Source organism: Rousettus aegyptiacus, unplaced genomic scaffold (assembly GCF_014176215.1).
Source record: "Rousettus aegyptiacus isolate mRouAeg1 unplaced genomic scaffold, mRouAeg1.p scaffold_m13_p_14, whole genome shotgun sequence".
Taxonomy (NCBI): domain Eukaryota; kingdom Metazoa; phylum Chordata; class Mammalia; order Chiroptera; family Pteropodidae; genus Rousettus; species Rousettus aegyptiacus.
This window is the reverse complement of record NW_023416289.1, coordinates 45,798,250-45,808,628: the sequence shown is the minus strand read 5'-3', so window position 1 is coordinate 45,808,628 and position 10,379 is coordinate 45,798,250. Positions and strand designations below refer to the sequence as shown.

The 10,379-nt window shown below is 51.1% G+C and overlaps 1 protein-coding gene across 2 annotated transcripts; it reads right to left on the bottom strand.

Moving 5' to 3' along the window:
* Nucleotides 1-5,485: 5,485 nt before the first annotated feature.
* DKKL1 (dickkopf like acrosomal protein 1) lies at nt 5,486-10,054 on the bottom strand. Of its 2 annotated transcripts, none has more exons than XM_016122332.2 (5): nt 9,911-10,054; nt 8,686-8,857; nt 8,091-8,231; nt 7,896-7,988; nt 5,486-5,856 (listed from the first exon to the last, which is right to left on the bottom strand). In XM_016122332.2, the coding sequence occupies exons 2-5, from the start codon at nt 8,836-8,838 to the stop codon at nt 5,554-5,556; spliced, it is 690 nt and encodes a 229-aa protein (XP_015977818.1). In that variant the 5' UTR covers nt 8,839-8,857; nt 9,911-10,054; the 3' UTR covers nt 5,486-5,553. The 2 variants fall into 2 exon arrangements, with proteins under 2 accessions (XP_015977818.1, XP_015977816.1); XM_016122330.2 differs by lacking the exon at nt 9,911-10,054 and adding an exon at nt 9,092-9,265.
* Nucleotides 10,055-10,379: the final 325 nt, after the last annotated feature.

Here is a 10,379-nt window from a genome sequence, read left to right as displayed (position 1 = left end):
ATCTCTGTGCTTCTCTTTCCATATCTCAGTGACTCTCCATTTCCCAGCCTTCTCTCTCCTTCCCTTGTTGTCTCTCTGTTCCCCCTCCACCCCGCCTCTGTCTCCATCTTTCTTGAGTGTGTCCCTCCCTTTCCTAGGGAGCCTCCCAAAGTGGGCTCAGCCCTTGCCCATGGGTTCCTCGGTGGCTGCACGCCCTCTGCTGGTGCCAGTGAACTTTAGAAGTCGGTCACTCGGTCAGTAGGCCCTTGGGTTCTCACACCCAGGTGTCTGCCTCCTATCTCTCTACCTGGAAAACCTCCTGAAGCCACAGTTCAGGCCTGGGGTCCTGAGAAAAGACTCAGGCCCTGTAGCGGGATGCTGGGAGCTTCTAAGAAAAAAACCCTGCCTCTCCCTGAGGGTGGGAACCTCCTCCCCCATGATTACCTTTGGGCTCTCCACTTAGCAGATGAGTTCCTCCCAAAGCGCTTTCACACCCATCTGGTTTGCACCCAGCCAATCACTCAAGGACAGTAACCACGGTTTCTACCATATGTCAGGCATTGATCTAGGGTAGTGCTAACCAGTAGAGAAGCCACTTGCCATATGTGGTTTGTGAGCACTTGAACTGTGGCAAGTGTGAACTGAGGTGCCCTCAGTGTAAAGCATACATCAGATCTTGAATGCTTAGTATGAAAAAAAAAAAAAAGATACATTTTTATATTGATTATATGCTGAAAGGATACTACCTTGGATGTATTAGGTTAAATGAAATCTATTATTGCCATTCATTTTGCCTGGTTCTTTTTTCCTTTTCTTCTAAATAAGGCTACTAATACAATTGAAAATTACATGTATGACACTCATGTTGGACAGCATTGCTCTAGGGACTGAAAATAGCAGGGTAACTGAAACAGACCCTGCCTGGTGGAGCTCCTGTTCTAGTGGTGGAGACAGAGACCAAACAGACCAACCAACGTCAGTGCTATGAAGAGAGGTAAAGCAGGAATGAGGAGAGAGTGACAGGGCAGCTGCTTTACAGAAAGCTGAGATCTGAATGAAGCAAGTGGGGAGCCTGCGGGTCACTGGTCGGGGATGGTCTGGGCAGGAGTCACAGCAAAAGCTTCTGCTCTGACCTCTCCCGAGCAAAGGGGATAAGGAGTCCAGACAGGTGGGCACACAGCTGGCTCTCTCTTTCCTACCTGGCATGAAGATGGAGCCTCAGCCACTCCAAGCCACCTCTCTCAAGTCCCCGAGTCACAGCCTGGCACCCCTTCACCTACTGCTCCCCCCTTATCTTCCCAAGGAGCAAACACGGGCCCAGTCACCTACTTTTTGTAGCAGGGCTGCCTGCCAGGCTCTCTGGCAGGTCCATGGGCCAACCTCGTTGCTCGGCAGTTGCTGGCGATGCTAACAGCTTCCTTCCATCACTGGCAAGGACTGAAAAAGGAATGGCTGCCGGGAGAACTCCTAGAAGGACAAGCAGGGCAATAGCCTCCTCAGACAAGTCACCTGAGGGTGGGGACCCGCCCTACCCCACCTGCGCCGTGAGGTGCTCTGGGTTCTCAGAACCTGTTTGCCCGCCCAGGCCTCCATCACAGCAGCTCCCTCTCAGACCTGTTTTATGGATTGGAGGTGTGAGCTGGGAAAAGGGAAACCTGAGGAGTGAGTGGCAGAGATCAAAAGGGGGCTAGTGGGTGGCAGTCACTGCCTCGATATCCCTCCTCCCCACAGCTTGTCAAGTCCCCAATCCTGTCCCTTCTCCCCAGTGACTCGACCCTATCCCCTCCTTTCTTTCCCTACAGATCAGGCTCGTTTTCTTCCCCCCACCCCCGACCCTCATCCCAGCCTCCACCCTGGCTTCCCAGCCTCCAGTCTCCCACTTCGGTCCATCCCCACAGCGCCCTGTCTCTCGCCTGCTCAATGCTCTTCCATGGCTCCCCAGCACTTCAGGGACAGAGCCTAGACCCTGGACCCACCATTAAAGGCTCTGTGTGGCCTGGCCCCACCCACCTCCCCACCTCAAATCACACTTGCTACTCTAGCAACTCTGAACTGCGTGCTGTTCCCCAAGCTAGGCACACCATTATCACCTCGGAGGCTCTGCCTGGGACACCCTTCTTGCCAGCCCTTCCTGTCTCGGCTTACATGTCCCCCCTCTGGGGAAACATTTCTGAACATTTGTCTCTGGGTTTCCGCACTGTCCTGGGCTACTGACATCCTTGCCATATCAGCCTGTATTTGGAAATGTTGGCCTCCCACGTGAATTCGACTCCATGTCTCCCCTGTTCTCAGCTCTCCCATGGCTCCCTAGTACCCTCAGGACTAAGTCCTAGCCCTTCTGGCTGCTGTGGCACAGAATTCCCTGCAACTCCTTGCTTTTTGGCTGCTTTTCTCTCTACTGGCCCATCTCCAGGCCTGTCGCCCTCTTCATGACCATGGGAGCTTGGGATCTTCCCATGGTCCTCCCAGGAGTAGGCCAATAGTCCTCCCAGAACCAGGCCATACCACACGCACCATTCCCACCTGTGGCCCCTGCCCTGGCCCGCAGCTCCCTGGGGAGCCCTCCTGAGTCCCTGGAGCAGTTAAGGGCTCCCTCCTCTGTGCCCCAACGATGCCCTGTCCTGTCTCCATTATAACCAGGTTAACATATAACTTCCTGTCCCAACTCAGGGAAGCTTTCAAGAGTGAAAGGGGTGCTATTAATAATTTTACACTAGACAATGGTGCCCACTGCACCGAACTGGGTACACTGGGGCAAATGGTCAGGCAGGGTTGCCTGGGGCCTGTCCGTCTTCACCCCACTTTCTCAGGCCCCCTTTTCTCACCAAGTACTCCCCACAGCCTGCTCTCCCTGGCACCAGATGGGGTTCATGGCTGTGCCCTACACACTTCGTGGCAGCTTTTAGAATGTTCTAGAAAAGGCGGTCTTTGAGGAGAGACATTTCTGGAGTTTGGGCAATGCTGGAGGATGCAGAAGGGGGTGGATAGCCATGGGACTGGAGTGGGGAAGGGTCCCTTTGGGGGTGCTGGTAGGTACTGGGAGCTTCTGGCAGGGTTTGGGGGGGAAAACTCCTGGTGAAGACAGAGGTTCTGGTCAATTTCGGAGGCCTTGGAAGGGGAGATTCTAGCAGGCAGACCTAGGCGGGAATCTCAGGGATTTTAAGGGGACCTGTATCTCTGACTGGATTTCTGCTGGGTCTCTGGATTTCTGGGGGGATCTCTGACTAGATCTCCGGGGGTGTCTCTGACTGGGTTTCAGATGTCTCGAGTCTCTGGGAGGGGAATCTGACAAGATTTTTGCGGGTATGACGTGATTCCTGGGGATCTTGACAAGACTTGGGGGGGGGGGGTCTCTGATAGGATCCGGAAAAGAACGTGACGGGATTTCGGAGGGTCTATGACAGGCTCTGAGGAAGAAGTCTGACAGAATTTCGGTAAGATTCTGACGAGATTTCACGGGTCATTTCTAAGATTCCCTGGTGGGTTCATCTCCATATTTCTGAGGGGATTCTTCAAGACTCTGAAGAAGACTTGAAGGCCCCTGATATTGGGGACTCTCCTCGACGGTTCAGGAGGGGCTCTGACAGGGATGCTCTGGGGAATCTCGCCACACCTGAAGCGCACCTGAGGACGCAGGCCACGAACGACGAACGGCAGTTGCCCAGGGACGAAGCGCGCGTGCGCTATTCCCGCCGGAACGAGGAGAGGGGGCGGGGCGGGACCGAGAGCGCATGCGGCGTCTAAGCCCCGCCCCTCTTGCGCTCTCCTCCCGACGCAGGCGCACGTCGGGGAAAGGCGCGCGCTCGTCTGGTCAGTTACCTGCAACAGCGAGGCTGCGCGTGCGCAGGGCTGTTGGGGCGCGACCCCAGACTCGCGGAGCGGACGCGTGCGTGTTGGCTAAGCAGGTGGAGGCTGCGGGGATGAAGGCTGATAGGGGCAGGTGGTGGAGGCTGCGTCTCTTGTGCTGGGGTCTTCTCTGCGGCCCTAAGAGTCGGTGAAATAGGCCCAAACAAGGGAGAGTTGGGCTGAGAGACCTCTCGTCCATCCCTACTTCTATCAGCCACCAAGCCGTGCTCTTTGTGCCCTCTGTTCCGTGACATGCTGCCCCTCATCGTCACAATGATGCCCTAGGGACCTTGTCCTGCCTCACCCCTCCCACCCAGTCTCGATGCATCATTAATAGGTCCCCGAATGATTATTTCCCAAACTATTTTATTTACTCCTTTTTTAGGAGAGAATGCGGAAAAAAATATTCTTGGCTTTTCTGGCTAGAGAGGAAGAGAATTATCCAAAATCCAGGTTCTAAGAAGGGGGATTTGGAACAAAAAATGTCTCATCCACTATGACTTTCTGCTAGACCACACTATCTACTCTTTAGTGGTCCACACGGCACGTCTCAAAATGTGACATAGTCTGTATTTGCCTACTGTCTGTCACCCACCCTGGACTGTGTGATCTACGTGCAGTACGAGACGATTTTGGGGCTAGAATATGCCTGCCCCAGTGTGGGCGCTCAAAAATGTTGATGGAATGAATGAATGGATAGAATCTGTGCCTCTGAAGTGCTGAGCAGTGTAGAGTGATGATAAGGTTGCGGGCCTGGAATCAGATATTCTTAGGTTTGAATTTTGGCTCTATCACTTCCTAGCTGTGATCATGGTACAACAGCTTACCCACTCTGAGCCTGGGTTTTCCTCCCAGAAATGGAGATAATTGCTTCTTAGGTCACCTTGAAGACTTAAGGTGATAATCTTTAATTAAAGTTATTATTTAGCTCTTAGGTAGTGGCTTGTTGTAAGGCTTGGGAAAGAACCTGTTTGGCAGGTGATGTGAGTTGGTAAGAGATACACGGAATCGGACAAACCTAGTGCCGTTGCTGTGTGACTTTGGCGAGTAACTTCACTTCTCTGAATGTCATCTTCTCTAAAATGGGGACAAATAATATCCACCTCATGGGGTCTTATGAGAGTTCAATAAGAGTATTTGCCAGTGTTAGCAGAGGCTGGCAAGTAGTGGACCTCAATAGCTTTATTAACATTTTTAGTATAATTTCATTCTTTCAGTTTATTCCTTCAGTATTTCTTGCTCCTTTTTTTGAGGTCTGGATAATTTTGCAAAACCTAAAAATCAAAAAATTTATAGTATAGTGATAACCTACATAAAGTGCTAAATCTTAAGTTATAGCTCAGTGAAATTTTTTTATAGCTGAGATGAGTGCTTAGATCAGTGATATTTTTAGATTATTGATATTTAATCTCTCTTCTACTATATGACATTTAAGGCCATAATTTGCTTTCTGAGAATTTCTAAATCTTCATTCAAGTCTCTTATGTCACATTTCTATTATTATTTAGTTCAAAACATTTACTAATTTGACCAGTGCATTATTTTAGTGGTGTATTGCTTCATTTCCAAATATTTTATGACTGACTAGTTATTTTTTTATTGTTGGGACTTGTCACAGCCTGGTCAGCTAGGCTTAATGACAAATCCTGACAAGAGGCAGTATTGCTAGACATAAGAAAAACTTTATTTTCATATGGTGCTTGGGGTGGGGGATACATGTTCTCACCCCTATAGCTGCTGGGAGGGCCCGAGAATGTACAGGAAGTGGGTCTTGCGGACCGGCAGCTTGGGGTGGGAAGAGCCCTGGGTCCCCTCTTCCAGGACATCTTCTCGGGTTCCTTCACGGAGCCCATCCCGGATGGCCTGCAGGCGGTGTCGCTTCTCATTAAGCCAGCGGCCGCCCTCCTGGGAATCCTGGTGGGACCTTCGCCGTGGCAGCTTCATGATCCAGAAGGCCACTCGGGGATGGGGTTCTGGGCGGAAGGTGTCCATGGCCTTTGGGACGGGCACCTCCTCCTCTATCTTGGGTACCTGGGGAAGAGGGACAAGGAGACCCACTCATACTTCAAATGACAACCAACCCCAGACCGCTCAGACCCCATTGGCATAATCAACTCCCTTTGCCACCTACAGGCTGCTTCAGGAGTTGGAAACTCACTTTGCAGTTTACAAAGCACTTGAATTTACAAATGCTTTTGAATGAAAAATATGGAGGTTTATAGACAACTTTGGGATTGAAAACATGCTTTGGAGGTTTTGGAAGCACTTTAGGGTTTAAAATACCTGTTGAGATTACAAAGGACTTTAGGATTAAGCATACTCTGAGATTTGGAAAGCAGTTTAAGCACTTGGCTTTACTAAGGAATTATGATCACAATTGCAACGTGTGATCCTTGACGGGATTCTGGTCCAAAATCAAATCAGCTCTTACAGCTTTGGGTCCGGTGGAAACATTTGAATGTGGACTGAAAGTCTGTCTGGTCCTTGCTACTCAAAATGTAGGCTGTGGACAAATGTCATCAGCATCATCTGGGAGCTCGTTGGACATGCAAATTAGCAGGCCCACCCCACCTAGATCTACTGGATCAGTCTGCATTTTCATAAGCTGAGTCTGAATGAGAAGTCATGTAAGAGATTGTTATGGGTTGAACTGTATCCCTCCCCCATTCGTTACATCGAAGTCCTAACCCCCAGTAACTCAAATGTGATCTTATTTAGAAATAGGGTCACTGCAGATTTGATTACTTAGGATGAGGTCATTAGGGTGGGCCCTAATCCAATAAGGCTGACCCTTATGCAAAGGGGACATTTTGAACATAGAAATGCAGACAGGGAGAATGTTATACGAAGATGAGGCAGAGATGGAGGTGATACATCTACTGGCCAAATATCGCCAAAGACTGTCAGCAAACCTCCAGAAGGTGGGAGAGGGACATGGAAAAGACTATCCCTCATAGCCCTCAGAAGGAATCAACCTTGATCTTGGACACTTAGCCTCCAAAACCATGAGACAGAAAGTCTGTTATTTAAGCCATCCAATCTGTGGTACTTTGTGACAGCAACCCTCACAAACAAATAGAGACAATAGTTGGACATCAATGTTAACTTTCTCGGGTGTAAAAATGGTATAACGGTCATGTGGAAGAATGCATTATTTCTAGTAGATAGCAGCTGAAGGATTTAGGGGTGAAATGTCATGATGTCGATAACCTATCGTCATGTGGTTCAAAAATACAAAATCAAAAATAAATAAATGTGGCAAAATGTTAACAAGTGGTGAATGTAGGCCGGCGATATTCAACCAGAGTCTGGAGACATTTTTGGTTGTCATGACTGGCCAGGGTGAGAACAGTACTTATCTAATGGGTAGAGGCAGAGATGCTGCTAAACATTTGACATTGCACAGGATGGCCCCGTGCACAAAGATTATCCAGCCTCCAAATGACAATGGTGCCAAGGCTGAGAAATGCTGCTGTATAGAAAAGGGACTCCAGATACATTTATTGTACTATTTTTTATAATTTTTCTGTATATTTGAAAATTTTAAAATAAAAAACTGTGTGTATGTGAGCCATATAGGTTTACCAAGCACTAGGGGGTTCTTAGAACTTTTTAGGATCAAAAAAATGAGCACTTTGGGGTTAGAATCAATTGAAGGTTTACGAAGGTGAGATACACAAAGCATTTGGGGTTCATAAATCACTTTGGAACTGAAAATCATACTTTGGAGTGGAGAGATTTACCACTCTGGGATAGATCGAAAAATACTTAAAGGTTTGCAGAGCACTCTGATATAAAAACACCATTTGTGGTTTGCCAGGGGGAGCTTACCAAGGATTTGCAATTAAAAGCACTTCGGGTTTACAAAACCCTCTGGGGTTACTAAACCAGTGAGGATGTGCTCTGAGGTCGAATACCTCATTCCCAAGAGTTGGTTAGTCTCTTTTGACAGATGACAAACCTGAGGCCCAGGACAGGAAGTTCCACACAGAAAGGGTGGGAGAATTAACTCATCATCTCCTCCTAAATTACAGAAAATGTTTGGGCCTGGACACTTTGCGTGTCCTAACCTTCCAGTCGCCCTCCAAGCTCCCCTCTCCTGGGTCGATGGATGCCACCACCTTCTCGGAGATCAGCACCTCTCCTGTCTTGTTGTTGGTCACCTGTGAGGACGGGAGAAGAGAGTGAGAGCAAAACTGTTTTCTTCTCTGCCCTCCGCTTGAAGGACGGGCGAGGCTCCACGAGGGACTTCCTGGCATAGGCACCTTGTCAATCTGGAGGTGGCTGGAGAGAGTGTTGTTCCCTAGCCGGCGCTCACGGTTCTCTTCTTGGTGGTAGTTCCGAGGGAGGCCCCGGAAGTCCATAGGGGCAGAGAAGAAGCTGTCCATGCCCCGTAGCAGGTCATCCTGGGGCGGTGGGGGGAACGGGTGAGCGCTGGACCTCGGGACTCCCCAGGACATCTGGAGCCCTGCCAGGATGCCCTTGAGGCCTTGCCATTTCCCTTCCACCCCCTCCCTCTCTGTTCTCTGACCCTTAGGACCTGACCAGTTCATCTCCTGCCCCCATCCCTCATCTGTCCTGTCTCTGTTCTCTGCCCCATTACCGTCCTGTTCGTACTGTTCTCAGTCTCTCTGTTCCCACCCTCCTCTTCAGTATCTTGTCCCTGTCCCATCTCCCTCCCTTCCTATCTCTTGGTCTCCCTGTCACTGTCCCTTTGACTCCCTTTCTTCCTGTCTGTCCTTTTGCCGGGTCGCGACCCGTCTCCCAGCCTGTCTCCCTGAACACTTTCCATCTCTGTCTCCATCTGTTGCCGTCCCTCTTCTCTCTGGTACCTCTCTTCCCCAAACCGCCATGGCTCACTTTCAAGAAAAGCCGGGTGAAGCCTTGGAGTAGGCTCTGGAGACCTAGAAAACCCGAGGAGCTCTCGGCGTCGGCATCGCGGATCGGGGCTGCAGTGGCGGGGGGCACCGAAGCAGAGGGGAGCAGCAGCAGCAGGACCAGCGCGGGCCACATTGCGGGGCGGGCCGGGAGGCTGTGGCACGGGTAGAGGTCAGAGCCCCCGCCCCAATCAAGGCCGCTCGCTCAGTGGTCGCGCCCTCACCAAACATGCCCAGCAACTCCCCCGCACCAAGCCCATTTCCTCTCTCCCCTTTCCATCTGTTCCCACCCCCTCCATCGTATCAGCCTTGACTCTTCGGGGCTCTGCCTCCTACACGGATCTCATTCTTCTCCTTCCCCCATATTCATACCTAATCCCATTTCTCACCTTCTCCTACGCCCCGCCCCTTCTTCTGGACCCTGCCTTTATGCTAGACCGCAGTCTGGTCACCGGACCCTCAGACTCCGGTTGTCCAGACTGTTAAATCCAAACAGTTGTGATCTCAAGCCCGAGCGGAATACCTTGAGCGTTGGGTGAGCTCCGCGAGCCGGAGCCGCGGGCCTATTGTCAGACCACGCCCCCTGCTGCTGACCTCACCCACCAGCTGGGCCCTCTATTGGATGGCCACGCCCCTAAGGACAGAGCCACGCCTCTATTGTTAACCACGCCCCTTGAGCCAGCCTCGCTTTCATTTCATGATCACACCCCCTCGTTAGGCCACGCCTCTGTCGGTTGACCTCGGCCTTGGAGACAGAAGTCTTGCGAGTATTCATTCAGTCTTGCATGTCCGGCTTCAATCTCAAGTGGCCAGGCCCCTGACTGAAAGCCTGGGCCACGCCTCTGCCTCAGATCTTGCCCTTAGTGCCCTCCCTCACTTCTATTCCTAGGCTCCTTCGGCTCGTGAACTGTCCTGGTTTGCCCGCTCTTTAGTTTGTAGCTACCTTGTAGAGTTTCTCCGTGTCGCGTCTCATCTTCTCCAGGATTTGAAACGATTAACGCACTCAATAGAGTGCAATGTAGGGACGCTGAACCCGGAGCCCGGTTCGGCTCCACTAAACACCCCCCGCCCTCTCCCGAAACCCTAACCCAAGTCTTAGATTCCAGTTTCCAAGGAACCCTAAATCCGAGCTCTCTTCTCCCTCAGGATCCCAGAGTCTGGACCCCAGCCTTTTATGGTCTCACGAGCTGAAACACCCAGTCCCTCACCTTTGAAGAGACCCGAGAATCCGGGTTCTAGCCCCTCTCCCTTCAGGCACCGGATGTCTGTCTCTGTCCCGGGAAGTTGCCACCTCTAGCTCACTAGGGCGTGTGGATGCTGGAGCCTACACCTCCGTTGACCTCCACTAAACTCCCGGTCATTTGGCCCACGACTGTCAACTCTGGTGAAGTCACAAGGCAACGGTGTTGTCATAGAAATCGATCAAAACTCCTCCACACTTTAATCGTTGAAAATATGCTTGAGGCTGAACAGAAAAGACTCTTTTGTGTTTGTACCTCTTCCACATCTCCAACACGCTAACACACCTCTTGCAGAGCCAGGCGTCCGGGCCCCCAGACCCCTTCTCCAGACTCAAGGTCCCTACTCCCCTCAGACCCAGGAATCCAAGGCCCCAGCCCCCTACTTTCCGGTCCCCATCAATCTCCTCCCTCTGATCCAGGAGTGCGGACCCCCGAC